This window comes from Apaloderma vittatum, unplaced genomic scaffold, assembly GCF_000703405.1.
Source record: "Apaloderma vittatum isolate BGI_N311 unplaced genomic scaffold, ASM70340v1 scaffold20917, whole genome shotgun sequence".
NCBI classification, from domain to species: domain Eukaryota; kingdom Metazoa; phylum Chordata; class Aves; order Trogoniformes; family Trogonidae; genus Apaloderma; species Apaloderma vittatum.
Genome location: NW_009728122.1, coordinates 41,746 through 64,044, shown reverse-complemented (window position 1 = coordinate 64,044; position 22,299 = coordinate 41,746). Strand labels below are relative to the sequence as shown.

Sequence of the window (22,299 nt, the reverse complement as noted above, 5' to 3'; positions counted from 1 at the left end):
TCCCTACAAATGGTTTTGTGGCCCTGTGACTATTGAAGGAGGCTTCTCGCCATGTAATTGTGCCGTCTTAGTGAACTGCAGATCTTGTCTTTGGTCTGTGTAACAACTTAGTTGAGGTTCAGTCGATGCTTCTTTTATGAAAATATGTTTCTTTGCTTCCGTCACTTCTGGTGTTACAGCTTTTCAGTCATCCCCAGTGTGTTTAGAAGCTTTTAACTAGCAAAAGGCAAAAGTTCATCTTTAGCTTATATACCTCATTTTGGTGTATGGTCATCTTAAAGACAGTCCTGTTACCTTTGTCTTTGATGCAGGAAATAAATCTTTTTGAACGTAGGTTGACGGTGTTTCTTTTCACAGTGTGACTAGGAATGACCAAAATGCTACTGAATATCAGCTTTCAATATAAACTGAAGTGAAAGCAGTTAATCTGAAGTATATTTATCAGTGGTTCAGATTCTTCTGTCTTTTTAGGACCTCAATGACTATATGCTTTTAACTAGGTAATTCTTTGTACGTACTTTAAAATGTCTTGAGACTGTTTTTAACTTAGAAGCCTATTTTATTTTCAGTTTCCCTTAATAACCTTTACTTGTTTTGATGTTTTATTTCCTGAGTGTTAAAAATGTGAAGAAGTATTCTTCCAAGTTGAGAAAAAAATGTGAGACTGCCTCACTGTTTTGCTTCTCCTCCTTCTAGGCTTCAAACAAACTAATTTTTTTTTTTTTGGTCATTATAAAATCCGCAGTATGTAAGGCATTGGAGCATTAAGATATTGGTTCATGAGTGCATTGATGTTCCCCTGGATAGTTGATACTTAATGTATTTTATCTGTCACCAGGGAGGAATGTGCTGAACAGCTTGCTCCTTCTGTGAGTGGTCTGACTCATGAGCTCGAGGTACTTCAAAAGGATTTCAGCGCTCCATCCCATTCTTCAGTCTTGCAGTTGCTTTTCTAATAACAGAAGCAGCAAAACAGACAGTGGGGTTGCTTCATGGCTGCTACGGTTTATTACCAGTATAGTCATGAAAGTTGACATCGGTCCTCGTCATTTCGCAGTCTGCCTGGCATTTGCTGGCGTGGCTGTGAGCGCTGTGTCTCCCGGACCGCTCCTTGGAAGCGGTAAGCACCACACGCAACTGGGGTTCCAGTTTGGGTGATCAGAGCTATGAGCTGCGGCACTTTGGTGCCTCTGCAATTCAAACAGTGATGTGGGAGCAGCGTAAAAATAGCTGTTGGGAGACCTCCAGCAAAATGTGGAGGGTGTGTCCAGTGTTCTTGTAAGACTTAAGATATATTGGAATTATTCCTTAAACATCTGTAGTGAGCACAGCTTGTTGTATCCTGACAGGATTTGTTAACTTTAAAAGTTTTCTTATCATGTTAAGTGCTTGCCTAACATAATTGCAAAGAGGTGAAGCACTTGAAATTATGTTGCCTGTGCTGAAGTCAGTGAAAGGAGTTCGTGTCACTGAAGGTGAGCTAAGGTTTCGCTTCTATTGATTTGCAGTCATGTGTGGGTAGAAGGAGCCCTCTCTTCAGCCACAAGCGTCATCTCTCGTGCCGGTGAATTATACAGCTCAAGCGAACTGTACCCATGAGGTATTGAATATGCACTCCAGGAAAATTAAGGCAGTCTTCAAAAGTAGTCATCACTAGGGCCTGTTTCCAAAAGGACCTGCTATGCTTTAGGAAAAACATGGTTCTTGGGTTGAAGAGAGAGATGAAAGACCCAGGACATCTCTGTTGTAATTGTCTCTTTGTTTTTCACACCTCTTACCATCAGTTAATTGAAGTAAGAGTGTGGACCGAGTTTGGGGCGTAAGTGTTGTGACTGCTCAAGTCCTCTGCTCGACAAAGCAGATCTGTCAGTAAAGTGCAGAAAGAGGATGTAGAAGGGGAGAAGAATGGAACTGAAAGCAAAAGGAAATGTGTGGTGGTTCCTACAATGAAGCGTAGAGGTGTGCAAAATAGTTTATCACAGAAAAATGAAGATGGTGACTGGGGCATCTTAAACCCAGCCTTGCTTTATTGATGTGTACTGTAGGAACAATCTCCCTTTATTTGCCATCTTCGCTTCCCCAGCTGCTGGTTTTTCTCTGACTCCTCTCTGTGATAAGCATTTTTATTGACGGAAATAAGGAAAAATTTGTCAGTGCAAGTCAGTTAATCAGAATCACAACAGTCTGAATCAAGGTAGCTATATGAGATGCCTTTTTGGTATAAAAATCTTGTTCAAAACTGTATTTTTGTAACCTTAAGATTTGTATATTGCAATAACATTGAAACTGGCAATAGTTCTGTTAGTAAGGGTACATTTAGCAGGAAAAGAAATGTTAAGTGAAGCTGTGTTTAATGAGGTATGATGTATACATGTTCTTTCCCTCCTTTTCTGGATTGTACTTTTATCGATCACCTGTATGTCTTGTGTTCTTAGAGACAATATGTGAAGGTTTCCTTGGCAGTATGAATGTTGGAAGGAACAGCTGGGATAGGGAGAGGTATTTTTCAAATAGTACATGTCTGATTTAAGTGTTTTTGAATACCTTCTAACCCTAAAATGTGCGCTTAGTAAATGTAAATAACTGTATGCTGACTTGCTTAATCTGTTGTTTGTTTTCCCTTTTTTCCACTGTAGTTAACTAATTTGCAGAGACAAATGCCTTTAACCTTTTTGCTGAGCGGAAGAGAAACACCTTTAGCGCGTGTTTATCCACTTTTTTCTAGTGAGGTCTAGGTGTGCTAAGTAATATTTAACCTCTGTCATCGCTTTTGGGATTTCTTAATGCCAACTATCAAAGAATCTCATCTATAAAGTAGAAACAAATGAGTTTAATGACTGTACATAGCTGCTCTAGCTGAAACATGCTTTGCTGAGCCGTTTGTGAGTAACAGTAAAGCAGGATGCAACCTGCCAGACACGAATGCTTGAGGATAGAAACCTGGTTGCCACGAGTTACACCCACTATTGAATACCTGATAGTAACATTCTTTCTTTTAGGAAGCAGGATGGTGTATGAGAAAGCAAAGGAGTCTCTCCATTAATAACGCTGCTTCTTTCTTGCTGAAGTTTCCAAGGGATTTACAAAAGGTGTTACTATTCAGTTCTGAGTGTTGCCAACCTGCAGCTTATTGGAACAGGTTATCTTGAAGTCTTGCCTCATGGATAAAAGTGACTATAAGTGGTCAGAAGAAAAATAAAATAAGGGGTGGGAAGTCTGGAGTAAAAATTCTTCTCCAGTTTCTAGAGAATACTACATGTAGACTCTAAATGGCAAATAAAATGGAAATCTAAATCAATCATATTTTACTATACTGTAATTTATCTAGTAGCTTCAAGGGTTTGGGGTTTTTAATAATCATGGTTGAAATGCTGAAAAGAGTTTCCCTGACCATGAAGAGACTGATGCTTTATGGCAAGGTTTTTATTTATGGGATTAATATGGTAGCTTTTAGATCTGGATGATGCTAGTGTGAGGATGACATCTGGTTCTTTCACTGCCTGTTTCCTAATGGCTGTTGAAATTTCCACCATGAGGCTTTTGTTTATTTATCTATCTGTCTATTTATTTATTTATTTCCAATTCAATGGAGAAATAAGTTAAAACTCAATGCATATTGAAATAATAACCCCCGGTATTATTTACAATTTAAACTTTGCTGGTATCTTAACAACTTATGCCAGTTCTTACAGCACACACTGTATTGAAACTATTAACTACAACGAAGAAGAGATGGTCCAAAAATTTCAGAACACTTTTTAAGTTTTAAAATGCAGTATGCAAAATGAGGTAGTTCTCATTAATTGCTAGGAACTTGTGCAGAATACTAGACTGCCATTCTTGCCAGGTGTATTCAAAAGCGTAAAGTAAAACTACTGCGTTCTTAGTCAGCTGAATAGTCATTTGCCTGGCCTAATGACATACTGCAATTAAAGTGCCTGAATATTTATTCATAGCATCGCTTACATGCACACAGTTATGTTAAGGACGTGATTACAAAGCAGTTAAGTGTTCAGAGAATTCTCAATAGTTACACTTAGAGGTGTAGTAGTTCAGTAAAAAACATGGGGGGAAAAGCTTTTGTTGCTTTTATTTTCTTCTTTAAGGTTTGCAAGGATTAGCTTGTAAAAAGCTCATTTTGCAGCTCATGTGGAATATTTTTTTAATGTTTTAGAGACTTGCATATGTCTTGGGCTCTTAAAACAAGAGAAAGATTAATGTTTCTGTCTTACGGCACATGCAATTGCAAGTAAACTTGTCTTCATGCTCTCCTGGAGGAGCCCTTGGTTTACAACACTCAAGTCACAAGTGAGGTATCTCTTACAGCTAAGCCGCTTCTGTTTAAATCTTGTGGGTAAAAGGTGTCATCAGGGTTACTGATTTTCCTGGTAGCGAGTTTACAGTGATGTCAGATTACCACATGAAACTGGTTTCCTGATCTTTCCTCCTTTTATGCAGAAAACTGACTATTGCAAGGCTGTAGAAACAGAACTAGTATCCTTCTAAAATGTGCCTTGGCAATAGAAGGAAGTCATGGAGGAATGTTTGCTAGTTTTCAGGCCCCTGAGTGACAAATATTTGTCTTTGAACTATTTTTTTGTCTTGTTAGAGTGGAGCAAAGCAGTATCCCTGGTCCTGCTGCCATGAGGCAGAAGTTTTGGTTTTAATATTTCCAGCTGCAGTGGAGAAATGTAATGGCATAAGTATTTCTTAAAGCAAAAGATACTCCTTTTGAAAATTTACTGTGGTAAGAAAATTGAAGACAAGCGTTTATTCCCCCCACTGAGTTTAAAGGGACACTGTGAACTTAAAATTCTAGATACTTGAGGGTTTTTTTTTTCCTTGAAAAATTTGTGGTAGCGGCAGTGGTTTTTTTTCTGCACAATTCTGCGGTTTGCTGTTCTGTTTCTGATCCAGAGATGTTCTGTGAAGGACTTGAACAAACTGAGTCTTTTCTCCTTGATAATCAGGTCAATCAATTGGCCATAAAGCGTTATTAAGCACAAGAGACAACCTGATTGCCTGAGGAGAAAGGATGGAGGAAAAGAAACTAGAAGATATCCAGCTGAATCACTGTGATTTAATAACTTATTACCTGTCAGTTGAGCTGTAGAAGTTGAGCCAGTTCATAGATAAAAGAGGTTGAGTAAACGAATTAAAGAAATAAAACTTTTTTTTTTACCTTCCATTTGGAGTGGGATAACAGAACCCACCTTTTTACTACTCAGATGAAACTTGTTAGTGCACTGTAAGCTGCTGGTGTGTTTTTACCCTGTATTGTATTTAAGAAGAGTAGGTAAAATACTGTAGGTAATAGCAGAAGCTTTTTTTCCTGGTTTTCTTTGACTGAAGCCTGTCAAAAAGTTTCAAAGTCAGACATGAGTCATCATCTAGCAAATTAAGCTTTGTAAGGTCTCTTCAGTTGTTTTCAGTTGCATGTTACGTCTCATGGCTTACATTTTTCAGTCATGGCCTTTATTTTAATCCTTCAGGTTAAAATCCTTCATATCTGAGAAATCTTTCTGAAGATTAAAAATTGTTTCTTTTTAAATTGATCTACAGCAGAGATGATTAGTATTATAAATTGATATGCTCCAGGAAATTATCTGTAGTAAAGCAATCAATTTTTTTCTCTGAGTGATCTAGAAATAAAATAATTTTATTTGGAAATAATTAGGTGCTTGTGAGAAACCTTGTTTTGCAGATGCTTAATATTTTTAATACTTTGTTTTTATTACTTTTGGAAAATGACTGTTCAGTAAGACTGTTGTATATTGGCTACCTCATAAAGACACTAAGGTAATAATTTCAAAATCAGTATGTGGATTCATTTCCCTTTAAAACAATTCTTGTTTCATCGTAGCTTCTTGCCTTGTGGTATACTGTCATACGTAAACATGTGAAATACTTGATAAGGAGGGTGCACAGTCAACTCTGACTGCCACGTCCAGGCATTTTCCAGCTCCCATGGAGCTAGATAGGACATCAGAGGAATAGGGAGAAGAGATCAAAATCTTCCGAGTTCACTTTGAGAAAAATAAGAAAGGATCTGTGCCTAGCTTGCCCTGGGGAAAAGAGGTTGAACATTATGGATTGAATAGTTCTCCCCACCTTCCTATCTCTAGTCTGTTTCTGGCTATTTGTGATCAAATTTAGCATTTTGTTTTTCTACTTTGTGTTCAAGTCTCAATTCGGTACTAATTTGGGAGCCATTAGAAAGTAATAGAAGTGGCAGTTTTCAAAGGTGTGATGCTAATTGGATTTCTGCAAGGACAGGGAAGCTATGAATGGATTATTGCCTCTTGTCTTCACTGTGTAGCCTATGGCTTTTACATCAGTTAAACCACTGCTTAAAAGACAGATAGTGGTAATTAAAAATTGTCCTGTGATGAGACGTATTCACTGCCTGGAGACCTGTTAATAACAGCACTGAGGATTCAGTAGTGGAGGTGAAATACTTCCTTTGATGTCAGAGATGAAAATAATAGCCAGTAAGAACCACTTAACATATGGAACAAACACAGAAAAATAGTTGTATCCTGCACGCATAGACAATGCGTCTTACTTTTCCTCCTCATCTTCATAGGGCCACTCTGTCTGCCCATCCTTTCCGTTTACCCTGCGTTGCAGTAACCGTCCTTTTTGCTGAAGAGGGTCAGACTCTACTTGCTTGTCTCTTTGTCCCAGTAACATCTTTAAATGTGTTCTCGTCTTTAATTTACGGCAGTCTTTCTCTAGTTTTCCATCCTATGTTGTTCTTTGGGAGGCAATCTTCTCTAGTTACTTCATGATAATCAAACTAGCCTTTTTAATTCCTTTTCCTGACCTCATCATATTTTTGCTAGTCACTGTAAATGTTGGGTGGTCAACAGCTTCCTCCTGACATCACTCTTGCCGCTGGAGTATTTGGTCTCCGGTCTACAAAATAGTTATTAATAGTTTGTGTCATCTGAGTGGCATTTTCTGAACCCATTTTCTTGCCTATAACTAGCTTCATTAGATTTGAATTACCGAGTTTGTTTAATGTAGTATTTTAAACATCCAGCTACAGATATTTTGTTTTCACTTACTGGAGTAGTTTAATAATAGTAAGTGTAGAAATGAAACAAGCTTGCAAAGTTTAAAAACAAAATGAAACCAACAAAACCCCGGTTTTGACAACATGATTTTGTTTTTAGTCTAATGAGGTGAGACAGTTGAATTTGATAGCTGAGTCAAAAGCTTATGTAATTTTGAGACCCTAAATATAGAATGGTGTAATGACACAAAAAGATCAATCTCTGTGCATATGTTCTGGTAGAGTATTTTTGTTTTGTTCTTATTCTGTGCATGCAATTTAAAACTAAGCTGGATACCCTCTGCTTGGAAAAATGGTCTTGCTATTCCTGTCTTATGCTATATGCCAATTTAATTTGACATGTAGCATGTAGAGTTTTTTATTATAATTGTCTGGGTGTGGGGTCTTTTGAGGTTTTTTTTGTTGATATCAAAATTTCCATGTGGCCATTGCAAAATTCACTTCTTTTTGTTTCTTTATTTCTTTTTAATAGTAGTGGAATGGGGTGACGATGTTAAAGCGGTGTCAGAAGACGAAGCCATGGTGCTGGTGAACCATCAAGCAACGGGTGATGTCTGCACTCTGATGATGTGCCTTCAGGATAAAGGCACGGTAGGCTACAACTGGGGAGCAGGATTGCTTCCACATGTGCGATCTGTTCCGTTGGGCGTGCTTGCATCTGTGTGGATTCTGATGACTGATTTGTGTGTGTTAATCCACCAAATAATCTCAAGGCCCTTAGATTTGGTTTAATGTGACCACTAGTAGCTTGGCATGGGTTTCAGACCATAAATGTTGCCTTTAAGAAGGTCAAATACAAGACGAGTCAGTGTGTGTCCAGTCTAGGGTAATGCAGAGGGAAGCAGATCTCCTTGCAGGTAATCACGTACTTGACTTTTTCCTCTCCCCTTGTGGAAGTTATGCCAGCTTTGCTCAGACCAACATGGGTGTAGCTTCTTGGTTATGACCTTATTCCAGCAGGGAATTTTTCTCAAAAGGTAGAATCAAGTTGTGTGCAGGTTTTGGTAGGAGTTCAGAAACTGAAAGGGACTTCTTTATGAGGGTGTGTGTAAGCTAAGCTAGCTAGCTAAGGTCAAAATTGCTTGAGCTCTTACTTCACAAAGCCTTAAGCATTTTCTGGTGAGAAGTGCAACTAATGTCAATTTTACGCGTTGCTGTTCAGAAAATTCACGTCTAGGGAATGTAGTACTGGAAACTAGAGTATGGCCTCTAACCAGGAAATTAAATTTATGTGCAAATCAGGAGGAAAAAGGGTATGTAAGATGAGGCTATAAAGGGTACCTACCTGGAAAGCTGGAAGAAATCCATCAGCTCTGTCTGTCTTAGTGTTGTCTTCCCTGTTGTGACCATATGGTGAAGACACAAGGAAAACAAAAACTGCTTTTCTTTGCATCTGCACAACTTGTAACTGGCACTGGTTTTCTTAGTTTATATTAATATAGATTGTATATGCACTGTATCTCTACAAGTGATGTAACATTTTTTAGAAATTTTCTCAGATCTTATGGTAGCCAGAACTGATTAAAAAGCCAACCAACCAAAAACCTCAAACCAAACTCAGAAGCATGATAATGCCGTGCAAGACTGAGCAGAGACTAATTCCTTTCTTTTTATTGTAGTCTAGAGAAGACTACTTTTAAAAGTACTTATAATTGCTTTAATTTCTTTTGGAATTGAGGAACTTAGGTATTCTGTGCTGTACCTTAATGAGTAGAATTGACAGAATGAACACTCTCAAATTCCCTTCATCAGAATTAGACATAGGACAGTCTTATGATAAAGATACATCTGTAAGGGTGTGTTTCTGTGATTATTGCATATAATATTGACTATTCATGTCGCAGGTGTTTTAAACATCGCAGAACTTCATTTAGTCATGTATATGTACTAGTGTATAATGAATCTAAGCCATATTTATCCTGTTTGACTCCACAGATAAAAAATTTCAGTCAGGAGTAAGTTGCAGTGAATGCAGACGTTAAAAATGGGGGAAGGCATTGAGATGGCAAATAATCTTCACTATGGAAGCTGTTAGGTTTGTGGGTTTTCAGAAAAGCAAAATATCTTTAAAATCACTATTTTTTCCATTAAATAGTTGCAGTCATTGCTCTTGGATGATACATGTCCAGAGCCTAGTATGGCTGTAATGTTTTTAGCTAACAAAGAAATAAAAGTACAAGCTTCGACACATGCTTAAAATACAGCGTGTGTAGTACGGTGGCTGAAAATACTGAGAGAGATCAGGACAATTTATTTTTCACAGAACTTGCTGAATTAGGAGTTTTTAAACAGCATGTGTCGTATTTCTGAACAGAAGAGAATTGTCTTTACTTTGAGTGACTGTGAAAGCACTGGAGGAAAAAAAATAGAATAAAAAACCCCAAACCAAACAAAAAAACCCACCTGTTCAAAAGAAATCATTATACAATAGATAACTGTATAATTGGGCAGTTTTCTTTAAATACAGTTTAAACTTAACATGGAGTCCTTCAGTAACAAGATAGTAATTTCCAAGAATTGTTTTTGTTTTGTTTAAGCTGCACTAATTCCTAAACACTTCACCTATCAGACAACACTTTCTAGTTTCAGAGTACTTTTTGAAGGTGAAAGGCCTTTGGGAAGACGTCTGCAAGCACTTACCATTTAATGCTGCTTCTTAAAAAATGCTATTTTAAGACAGAAGCAGCGTTCAGTTTGAAGTTCTCTGCTTTTCTGTGTGGTGAAGTAGAATACTAAAGCATTCTTGCAACTTGACAGTGTTTTCGTAAGGGCCATGTCAGGAGCTGTGTTGGTATTTTTCTAGTATTTTATAAATTCTTATATATAAATGACAGTGCAGCATATCTGTTTTAAGCAAATTTAACTAAGCTGTAAGCTCAAATAAATGTGTTAAGAGGTTTCTTGTCTTTCAGATTCACTTACATGAGTAACAAGAACACGATCTCATAGAATCATAGAATGGCATAGTGAAACTTAGCTAGAGGTTGTAATTTTAATGGAAGGACTGGATGGCATTGTTTGACTAATACATGTTACTTTCGGACAAGCTACACAGAGCAAGATTTCAGAGAGAACTGGGTTAAAATGCTGCTGTTACTGCTTTCTGACTGGGTTAGAATGGATAAATGTGGCTATTTCTTTTCTAATTTAGAGCAGAAAGCGGTGCCAGGAAGGGTGCGATGGAGAGAAAAGAGTAGAGCTTACAGCTATTTGAGTGCAAATTTCACGACATGCATTCCCAGGTCTCATTGTTGAGTTAGAGGTGCTTGAATCATGAAGGTCAGCCTGTTCAGGTTGCTTTGTTATGAAATCTATGTGGACTGAAGTGAAAGTGGGTCTGTGAATAGGAGGCACCTAGATTTTTTTTTTTATATAAAATTGGTTAAAGCTTTTTCTACATTCTGTGTTTATTTAAGCGAGGAGAGTGAAGCAAAAAGGACCTGAAACAGCATCCAAAAATCATTTCAATCCATAAAGAGTTACAAAGCTGTGCTCAAAACACTGCTGAATGTCTCTACTTAAACCTCTTTGAAATGCAAGTGAAAAGAGACTCATCTGATAAGCATTGTTTTGTTCCTGAGGATGCTAAATAGAAGAGCCACCACTGATATCTTGCAGTGCCCTCTCTTCTGCCCTTCGTAGCAGACAGAATGAAGATCCATTAATCTAGTTTGCATTTTGATTGTAAACAAGATAATTGTGTCCTATTCTTTGAACTTCTCCTTTTTGATTTTACGTATTAGATTACATCTATATATTAATTAATTCATATATAAAAATGTTTCCTCTGTACTTCTTACCACTGTGTAGCCTCACAGGCAGATTTCTAATCACTGAGCTCAGGAGTTTGACTCTTTGTAGCCCAATTGCAGCAAACTACCCATATGTTTTATCTTAGTTATAATTTGTATGTCGCACTGACCTTTGACACAATCACATCACTTTTTCTCAAAAAGACTGAGGAAGTCCAGGAAGGCTCCTTAGAAGCCCTGTGTCACCTAAAACATGGCAAGATGGACTTCAGACACTGAAAAGGAATGATCAAGTTTAAGGGTAAACCTAGTGTCGTCTAAATAAAATGACAATTAAAAGTGTGGGAGGAGAGGAGCATTAGCATTTCTAGGTGAGAGTTATTCCTCCAGGGTTGCTATAGAACATGTAGGGACCACTGCTGACTCCTGAAAAGATACAGACCTTTTCAGGGAAGCAGATGATTAAGCTTGCTTGTCTCCTCCAGTAAAATAGATTGTGTTGGTTTAACTTCTGCTACTTGTTATAATAGAACAATAGCTGTCAAAGTGCCAAAGTAGTAGATGAACACTGACAGTCATATAGGTAACCGCTGCACCGTCTGTGGAATTTTGGTGCTGTTTTTTGGTGCCTCGTCATCAGTGGAATTTTGGTGCTATTTTTATCGAAGGATACAGCAGCCTGTTGTGTTTGGGCTAGTGCGTGGGCGTGAACTTACAATATTGGTGTACCTTGAAGAGCAGTGACACTTCTCACTGGTACTTTTTTTAACTCTTGTCTTTAGGGTACAACTTTCTTCTTTTTTATTTTTTTTTTCCCCTTGCTCTTCTCCTTCCCCTACTCCCTAAGGCTTTCCAATATACTGAAATGGAAAGAATATGAAACTCTACAGAGAAGGACTTTTGCTTTAAGATTCTCTCTTTTATTTAACACAGGCCCAGGGATAGCTCTATGAGAAACCGTTTCACCAATATTAGTCTCAAGTGGGTAGTTATATGTAGTAACCAATTTTTCTTTTAGCATTCACAAATACATACTGTGTCCTGGTTCCCTTGGATGTATAACATCTAGGAAGAAATACCTGCCCTGGTAGGCAGGAAAGGATACTAGCATGTCACAGAAGAAATAGATGCTTTTCTTCTAAAGCAAGAATTTTCATGTTTTAGAGAGCTTTCCTGTTCTCTCAGACATGGCTTCTTTTCCTGCTTCTAGTGATGCTAGAGGGTCGAGAAATACGTGCTCTTGCATTATCCAAGATCTTCAAGTAGGGAGTTTGCTAGTATTAAAAAAAAAAACACAAAGAAACCCCACCAAAACATACAAGTTGAAGTGTTCTTAATGTGCTGTTAGGCAAGGAGAGGTAGCTTTTAAATGTGACCTTGAAATTTCACCGTGAGATCAGCTGCAAGTCTAAGGCAATAAAGTAGCTTAAAGTATCTTAAATGTTCTTGGCAGGTATGCTCTTGCAACTGTGTAAAAACTTCCCTTTGCTGAGCATCCAGCCACAATTGTTTAAGTGTAAGTAAAAGAAACCGGGTATGTGACAGTTACCTTTCTCCAAATATGTAACTCAGGATTCGTTTATAGCTCCTGTGGTCAAAAGGGAGAATAGGTAGTCAGAGCACTCCTAGAGATCATCAGGTTTCTTTACTGGTATGTGCAATTCTACATACAAATTGCAAATTACTGAGCTGCTTTTACAAAACAGAATTCCTGCATGAAATCCAGTCGGCTTCTTTCTACAAATTCCATATAGACACGTGAAGATGTGAAAAAGTCACTGTCTTTCACTGTATCAAACTATTTGGCTAGAAGTATTGTTGAAAGTGGAGATATGGATTCTGAATGTTTGTTACTGTGCTTTTGGAGAGAAGCACAGAGTTTACTTTAGCAGTAGGTATAATCAAATAATGCATGGTCTGTACATCGTATTTTCTAGAGGAAACCTTCATTTCTTAGGCTACTTTCTGTCTTTGCTTCAAATTATGTATCTTGGACAACTGAAAGATGCCACACAGAAGGTGCCTGTTTAAGGTTCAAAAAATGATCTTCTGACTACCAGAGAAATGCCACAGTTCTCCATATGCTTTTTTGACGGTGATAAATGGAAGGGCACTATGGTTTATAACTTCAGGTTTCACTGAACTTGAGTCAGTCTTGGTGCGGCCTTACAACACTCGGAAGAGTAAAGGCAGGCAACCCCGTGTGCAATTGCAAGCATGTTAATGGTGGAACCTCTCCAACCCAAACGATTCTGCGTAAGAGGCACTGGATTTTCCAGTTTTGGAGAGCAAATTTCTACCCCTCTCAAAATCTACACGTAGGAGCTATAGAGAGGAAAGGAAAGACCTTGTACGAGAAGAAGCTTTTCCCTTCTGTTATTTAACTCTTCTGGAGTAATTCTTCGATTTTAAATCTCAAAGTAGTGATGGTCAAAGTGAATCTAAGAGCTCAGCCTTTGTTTTTGCCTTCTCACCATGCTTCTCAGCCAGGACAAGGAGTGTGTAATTCTAAGGGATGTGTGTAGCTTCTCTGCAATGAGAGAAACCAGTAAAGGCACGTGGGCTGTGCAGAGGGCTCAGTGGATGTGGCTGTTCTGAGACAGAGCAAGCATGTATGGACCATGCATGCATCAGAAGTACAAAAACATGATCTCATCCCCAAAATTGCTGATTAAAATAAAAAAATATAGAAGGAAACATGTTTTTCTGGTAGATATAAAACAGTTCGAGATTTCATATACAGATCTGTATTGTTTTGTGTACTTTAACAAACACTGAAAATGGTTTTAGTTTGCAACTGGCTTAAAATTCTGGTGGTATGTCAGTAAGAACCACTACGCTATCTGTGTGAAAATTATGGAGTAGAAGTTACACCAGCTTGTGTCTAACAGTGTAGAACTGTATATTTCATTACAAAAAGGCAGCTATTTAAACCTGCTCTTGAGGGACAAGTATAGCACCTATGCTGCTTTATATTTTGGTATGCAACGGACTTCATTCTATATTTTGCTAGTTTTATTGCTGTTATGACGGTGACAAGAATGTGACCAGTATATACATAATTCTCTGTACTTGATATTTACCAAACTTTTTTTTTTTCCCCAACTTTTCAGGTTGTCCGTCAAATGATGTGGCTGATGGATCATATTTTTAAGTACACAAACTTTGGCATTGTGTCTCTAATCCATGGAGACTTCTTTATAAGACAGGTAAGGGAAAACACGTAAGAGTGTTTAGCTTTATCCTTATACTTGGAACACTGTGGTCTTATGAGACATACTCATTACCTCCCCAGAACGAAATAATGGTGCTGTAATGTGTATGTTTTGGTAGGACTTTGTTCTGAAAAGAGCTTTTTTTCCAAGCTTATCTTATTATTTGCCTAGATATGAGTATTTATAGAACCCAGTTATGATGGGAGCCTTTTATAAGAGGTGTACAAGCAAAGTATGGGGGCAGTCTTGTTGTGTGTCTCTGCTCCTCACTGCCCTGCCCATCGTTGGTGCCTCTCTTCTTTCCTTAGTGACCTTGAAGCTCTGCAAGGAGTCTGGTTAGGTCACAAACCGTCCCTTTTGATGGCGACATTGTAGTAGACCAGCTTAAGTTGGTGATGGATCTATATAAATTAATTGATTAATTGATCTATATAAATTAATTGATTCTGGTAGGTTAATTATTATTTGAGCGTCAGGAGAGAATGTGTATTGAGCCCAGGATCTTAAATGTTAAGGAATGAAAAACCTTAGATTATTTCTTACAATTTGGTTTGGGTTTTTTTGTGTATGTGTTTTCTGTTTGTTTTGGAGTGTTTGGTTTTTTTAAAATTATTTTGTCTTTTGTTTAGTAGCTGTTGATCAAACTGCCGTCTAAAAGTAGAAACTTAGAAGTACAGTGATAAGCATGAACCTGCTGGCAGTTATGTCAAGTGCAGCATCCATCATACACATTTCTTTCCTCACCTTATTTTTTATCTGGACTTAAAATGTATGGGCAGCCAGAATCAATTAATGAATTTTCACTTTACAGAGAAGGAGAAGCTCATTCACTTAGAATGAAATAAAGAAATGCTTAATCACAGCTGTGAACAGCTGAAGTGAGATTTCTCTTTAAGACTAGAGGAATGGTTAGAAAACCTCAGGCAAAATTAGATAATAAAATAAAGATCTCAAAGAGATATGCAACTGTGTACTGTAAGAGTATGGAAGGGAGCAGAGTTTGACACTTTGTAAAATATAAATCTATTTCCATAGTTAAAATTCACGAGATACACATTTTGAGGTACACCTGTCTGACAGCTTGTTAATTGTAATTTCTGAATGTGGTGTTGCAATTCCAGTTACAAAACCAAGCTATTACTGAGCTGCAAAAGCTAAGGCTTTTCCTCATTTTTTGTGAAGTGGCAGAGATAGACTCATGATGACATTTCATTTGTGATGTTGCATAAATATAAACCAATTAAAAATAAAATGTTTCTTGACTGTTAATTAGCATTTCAGTATAACAAAAACACTTAAGGTGAGTGAGTAATGATCCTTTGCCTAACCAAAGAAAGGCCCTAGTAATATTTGGATGAGCAAATACTTTTTTTTTTTTTTCCCCCCCCTGCAAAATAATATAATTTTGATCATCATACAATACATCCTATTTGTTAAAAATTAGCCTTAACATTAGCCTTGTTTTCATGAGCAGGACCAATGGCAGTTTTAGAAATGCTTCTGAGGTCTGCTAGCAGTTGAATCATGTTTTCTCTTCTCACGTTGAAAAGTTTACTGGAAACCAAGACTGTGAGTAACTTGCAAAGCGCAGGACATCCTAAAGAATTTGTCAGGAGTCTGCAGCTGCCTGTTCTCTTTCCACTAAAGGAAAGGTTGAGCCCATTCCCTGTGAGGGTGATCAAGCTAGCCAAGTCTTCAAGAACTGGTTATAAGAAGGAGCTGCTTCTGTATGACTGACTTCGTCTCCTTTCTAGACAGTATTTAATTGTGTTTTATCTTCCAAGACTGCTCAGTATTATGCTAGTCACAGCTGCGTTTAAACACTGCTCTCTTTGCCATTAGTTAGATTTATTTTTTTTTCCTGTATCGCAGCGGCATCTTAAACCTCCCAGTATTTGCTAAACGGCAGTTTATCCACCGGTTGTAGGTTTTGTTAGGTTTGTTTAGGGTTTGGAGAGTTCTAATACCTAACATGTGGAAAGTTAATTGTTCACTGCTGGGGGTTTTTTTTTAACTACTGTGCTATCCCGGAGTCCTGTGGTCTGGTGGGAAAGTACTGAGGAACTTTTATATTGCTCTTTAATTGCATTAATATGAGCAGGCAGAGCTTTTTCCTTCCCTTCCAAAAGGTAAGTGGGAAGTAATTGCAGTTATGAGATTTCAAAGTCTAAGAGAAACACTTTCACAAAACTTGTCTTCTATAGAATATGGTTTATTGTTGTCTTCTGCTCAACCCCACTCTTTCTTTCTTCCCTGCCGAAAAAAACCAAAGCACCACCAAGGTGTGGCAGTTTTGTTGACTTTTCAGAGAATTAAGATCACCTCTGCTGAGGGAAGCTTAAATTTTGGACTCCTGTGTCTTTGGAGTGATTTTGTAAAGTTGTGTTGGAGCACTCAAAAATGATAATTGATGTAAATAAATTGCTGTGAAAATTTGGGTAGCTTGCTCTTCCTTTGTATGAAAGTGGGAAGAGATTGTTGCTGAAGATATTGAAGATATTTCTGCAGCAATTAAGAACAAATCTTACTATTTTAAGTGAAAAAGCTGTGTGAATACTTCAAAGAGGAGAAATGAAGGAGGATTTGGGTTTTTTGTTGGTTTTTTGTTTGATTTTTTTCCTTGTCCCTCTTGGTCCTTCAGGTTTAATTATCACCTGGCTGTATTCTGTATACAGCTAATTGCCGAACTACAAGCTGGCGTCATACAATATTTTATTGGCTAGGGCATCTCATTTTTATTATTGTAGGCTTTCTTTAAAGGTCACACAAATAAAATCACTTCCGACTCAGCAGTTTCTGCTAAAGGAAGAAAACCTGCAAACATAGACGCCCAATACTCCCTTCCCAAGCGCTAAGTATTTCCATCAGTGTGCTGATTTCACTTGAGACTAAGCATTCAAGCAGTGCAGATTTTGGGAAAAATCTGTGGTTCTCCTGTGGTGACTGAATTCAAGTCTGGTCTCAAGGTCTGGCTGTGACTTCTGGTACTTCTGCCGTTCTCATACGGGAAGTGGGGAGATGTACCTAGAAGATGTGGAAGCAAAGATCCGTTTGCCTTGCAGAAATTACTGGTGATAGGTGGACCTTCAAATCATAGTTTAATCCCAAGATTGTCTCTGCAGAATTTGATTTAGCAAATTTAGCTTGGGGCCCAGTAACAGCTGGGAAATTCTGTCAATACATCCTCCTGTTATGTGGAGCTCCTGTTTACAGACTGGATCTCATTCTTGCAGAGAAGACTTCAAACTGAGAACTTCATCCTCAATTTCAAGGGCATTTTTTAGCCTTTCTGTAAAGTGATATTAACTCAGCCACCAGCGAATACTCTGGGAACATTGTTTGGTGTTGTCATAGAGTCTTACTCATAAAAGAGAGAGAGAAAACATAGAAAGGTAATAATTATCTGTCTTAATGTTATCCCTTTTAAGCATTCATTTTATTTAGGTAATGTTTTATCCTTATAGGGAAGAGCGCACCGTGACCATCAGCTTGTGTTACTCAAGGAACATCTAGAAAAGTATTACAGGAGCCGTAATCGGAAATGGATTGTTTTATTTCCAGAGGGTGGCTTCCTTAGGAAAAGGAGAGAAACAAGCCAGGCATTTGCCAAGAAAAACAATTTGCCATTTCTTAAGCACGTCACCCTGCCGAGACTTGGGGCAACACAAGTAATTCTGAAAACGCTTGTAGTGCCGCAAGAAAATGGAACTCCAGCAGGTGGAGACGCTGTGATAAAAGGTAAAGATCACTTTACTCTGGTGGATAAAAAGCAAATTGAATGTCCAAGATTTTAATTGAGCACAACATTTCGTGTTGAATCAGTCTCTTTAAATGTCAAATACAGCCACAATACATCATCATATTTACATAAGTGTTCTCACGTTTGCTTTTAATTCCGCTAAGTTTATTTTCTTTATGATGAGTTTTAACTTGATTAGTCTACAGAATGGTTGCATCGGTGTTCATTTTGGTATGTGTGATGGGTAGAGCAGATACTGGAATGAGCACCTGGAGCGGGCAAGAAGGTGGGCTGCTCCTTTCGGCACAGTTGATGGCTTGCACTGGTTTAGGGTAGTATGGAACTAAAAATATTTCTGGAATATGCAAACTATGCTCAAGTTTTTATTCCTGGCTCTAAAAGTTTCTTTGCAGCCAGTACTGTATACTTCGTTCCTCCTCTTGTGCTAAGTTCCATTGAGTTCAAGTTCTGTTCTCTATGGATTTTCATGATGCCTACCCCTTTTGTTGCTGATGTTAACTGCCACTGATGACTAGATTTGAAGGATTGTTTTTGGCTGTCTCATGTTAAAAGAAATATAAGGGAATAAGAATATTCCTGCAGCGTTATTATTCTGGGATGCCCGGGCTGTAGGGGAGAGTATAGCTGCGATATAAATAATGCCTGTAGTTACAGGACTTGGTGCTTTTAGTCTCTCAATTTTTAAAATTAACTCGTTGGCACATTAAGGGAGGGGCTTAGACCTCACTTAACCTAGTTGTGGATTTCTGTTACTTATTATAGAAACAATGGATTTGGGCTTTGTGGTGGTTTCTTATTGATGGGTGGTGCTGGAATTTCCATAGCCAAATTGTTATAGTCTTTCAGCAGTTTTAATCAAAGATCCACCCTAATGAAACCACATATGCAGATGACTGGGTTTTTTCTGTGCTGAAGTTCAAATTTCAGGGTTAGCAGGAAGCTTCACACAGAAATAGCTTCCAGACTTCTAGTTTTGAAGTTAATCTTGTCAACATAGGAAATGAATGAAGATGATGTTCTTGCAGGAGTGGAGGGAAGATTTTTTTTCTTTAATGAACTGAAAATGAAGGTGTAGAATACATGAGAATATTTCCTTTCAGGCTACATTCGCGAAAGAAAGGCCCGTGTTCTCTTGGAAGATTTTAGGTTTAAAAGAGAAACAGAATACCTTAGTCCTTGTTAAAAGTTTTGGTGGTTTTTTTAAGGAGAAAAGTTTGGCCTGTTCCTGTTCTATTTATTTCTGTCTCAAAGGGAAAAAGGTATGAAAAGTAAGAAGATTCCCAAATGTGAACTACAAGTTTTTTAGTTCTGGAAGGGAGCCAAAAGTGCTCATCAAATACCAAGTTTATATTTTCATACTCTTAGTTTGCTATCAGCTTAGCTGAACAAGAAGCCTGCTGCTTTTTTGTGTTTTATTTTTTTTTTTTTTAAGCAGCTTGATTCTGAGTCTGGAGAAATGATCATTTGATAGTAGTTGACCTAACTGGGTACTAAAATACAGGAATTATTTCAGAAATACAGTAGAAAGACATTTGTCCATCCTACTCAAAAGACAGAATGAAAGATAAATGGACAAAAATGGCAAAGAAATGTGTGGGTTTAGCTATTGATCTTTCAGAGTAATGGACATGAAACATAATAAAAGGGAAGAACAAGAGGAATGAAAATAAGTATTTTGTGCTAGAAAAGAGTAATATTTGGTACATATGAAGATGAGATGTTTGAAGTCCTCTCTTCTCTTAAGCTCATAAAGATATTTCTAGTGTGGTGAAACTGCCCTTTCAGAGATGTACAAAAGGTTAATTCTTGATCTATATCTTGTATAGAAAACTTTTCCTCTATCCTTCTGCCTTCAAATGTTTTTACTGTACTCCTGCCACTTCTGAAAATTTTTGAAGAATATTTGGTTAGATGAAATATAATTGTGTAAATTGATAGGATCATGTTATGAAGTTAGAAGCCTAAAAAGTTAGTGATCATCTTTACTTTGTATCTCTTATTTTTCCCTTTTTTTAACCACACGAAAAAAAGCCTATGAAAACAAACTTGCCTGTATTCTCTTTGGGTTACCATCGTTGAGCTGTAGGTGTTAGAACTAGGTGTAGTATAAACAGTGAAGGTTTCATCAGTGTTGTGCATAGAGATTGCATATGAAATTTTTGTACATTATTACTGTACTCCTTTGCTTGGAGCATGGCTTCTGTGTCAGCACCATCACACTTGAACTTCATGCTTCACTGAGAGCATTTTTCCTCTGCACTACTTCTTCTGCTCCAGACTGTCTTATTTAATAGTGTTCCGGGTGTCCTGGATTACCAGTTTATTCATCCTGCTGTTGTGAGCTCGCTTCTCCATTATTTATTGTTCTCTCAATCTTCTTGTTACTGCCAAACTTGCAGATAATGATGGGCGTTTGTCTCCCCCAACCACCACCTGATTTTAGGTTAATTGCTTCATAGCTTAACTCCTCCTCAAAAATTAGATCTTCTTCCTCTTGAGTTTATGGGTAGCTGTGTTAGGATGAGTCATAATGCACAGTTGCAGTGTTCTTGAGTGCTGTCCTTTTATTAGCACCTAATTAATTTACAATTACCCTTGTAGCTTTTATACTGTTCCAGCTTTGACACCATTTTACTTTCTCAGTTGGAAAGGTGTATAATACTGAGTGAAAGAGGAAAAGATGACAAAAGCACCTACAATGGTTCATTTTTAATATACTACTACACTGCACAGTACTTTGGTACAAATGGAGTTGCACACGGTGCTTTCATCATGTCACCCCCCTCACCCAGCCCTCCTCCTCAGTTTCCTTTTCTACATCAAATATCACTGAAGTTGCACCCTTCAAATAATAGTTCAAGAATTGTTCAAGAGTTGTGCAACAGCTAAATGCTATGTCATCTGTCCTTCATCTCTGTCATCCCTTCGGCAGAGGTGGGTTTATGTTGTCAAGTGAGAGGTTCAGTAGCCTCCCCAAAATGTCATTAGCATTGAGTATGATATTAATATTCTTAATACCCAGTCCCCTTTTCAGTTTGTTTTTTGTTCTAGTTATGAATTATGCACAGTTTATTACCTGACTCTTCTTCTGTAAAGTGACAGAAAGAACAAATGTTTCTGAGCTGGATGATCAATACTGTCAGTTCTTTACTGGTTGCTTTTCCAAGGCAACCAGCCTCTGGTTTCTTAATTTTCTCCTCATAACAGTTTTCCAAGCCTTCTTTAATGAAATCCCAAGTACTAGCCTTTATCAGGGTGAAATGTAACTTACCACAGGTAAATGCTAGATTAAATTGCTAAAGCTGTTGTTGCTTTTGCTGCCTTTTGAAACACTTCTCTGATTTTAATGAAGTTGCACAATTTTACTGCTAAAAAAAAAGGAGAATGGAAAAACATACAGGAAAGGTAGTACTGTCACTTGATGGCTTGAGTGCTTCTGAAGCTAGGAAGTACAGATAATATAAAGCGATGCCTGTCCCTGAAAAGGTGGTATAAATTAATTCTGGGGTCTCATGAAAGCATCCCTCTGGGCAGATGTGCTGTGCCCCTCAAAGAGAGCGCTGCTGCCGGCGCCAGTGTTCCAGAAGGTTTTATTGCAGAATAGAAATGTGGGCAACGCAACAGTACTTGATGCGTTACCATCATCACCTTAGTCCCCTGTAGGGACTGATGTGTCTGAGAGGGGTGTATTTCATGGTTTGGTTTTGTTTATTTTTTTCATGTTCTAAGTGCAAAACAGCTGGCAGTTCAAAGGAGTTTGGAGCAGTTGTTCACTAAGGATATGCACTCCAGAGCTTATTTTTTATCAACCTTTCTCTAGTATGTTTTTTTAATTCCATTTATATTACCACACAGAAATTTTTTGTGTGATAAGAGGTTGCTATGATTTTGGTTAGAGCTATATTGAAATCTGATCTTGCTGTTTTAAATGCAGCAAAGTACATTCAGTTCTGATGCTTTTTCTCAGAGATATTTAATTTTCCTTTCTGCAGAGCTGGACACTGGACTTTGTAATTGATTTTTTTTTTAATCAAACTGTTGAGTTCATTGTTATGTGAAGAATGTGATTTGAATAACATGAGAAAGCCCTTTTTTTTTTTCTTTAATCCTCTGGAAGGGGCTTCTTGCTTTGTTCCAGGTGACTTGTTACAGAGAGAATTTAAGATAATGAGTAAATGTTCAGTCTGAGAGCTAATTTTTAGGAAAAGAGTAAATTTTAAGGTCAGTGGTCCAGCTGATCACACAAGGACAAGCAGAGGACAAACAGCAAGTTACAAGAATGCATCGCTATGCAGGGCAAGGCAGCAGCCTCTTTTGGCTGTGTTTAGAGTGATCTAAGTGTTCAGGAAACCACACCTGAATCCTAGTGAATGCTAGTAAATATTTTCTTTTTTGAGTGGAAGCTGCGGTTCTCAGGTTCACACCTGGCTGGTGCGTTCTTTTCAGCTCTGGATGCGATCCAGCATTATCGCACCATCCAGCGCTCAGCTGGAG

At 37.9% G+C, this 22,299-nt stretch overlaps 1 protein-coding gene across 1 annotated transcript in view; it reads left to right on the top strand.

Annotated features, from left to right (window-relative positions):
- The window catches only part of LPGAT1 (lysophosphatidylglycerol acyltransferase 1), a 62,343-nt gene that overhangs the window by 19,841 nt on the left and 20,203 nt on the right, over window positions 1–22,299 (top strand). The window contains exons 2-4 of the mRNA XM_009873977.1: window positions 7,551–7,669; window positions 13,944–14,039; window positions 17,510–17,783. Coding sequence (XP_009872279.1) covers window positions 7,551–7,669; window positions 13,944–14,039; window positions 17,510–17,783 — 489 coding nt within the window. The remainder of the gene's footprint in view (window positions 1–7,550; window positions 7,670–13,943; window positions 14,040–17,509; window positions 17,784–22,299) is intronic.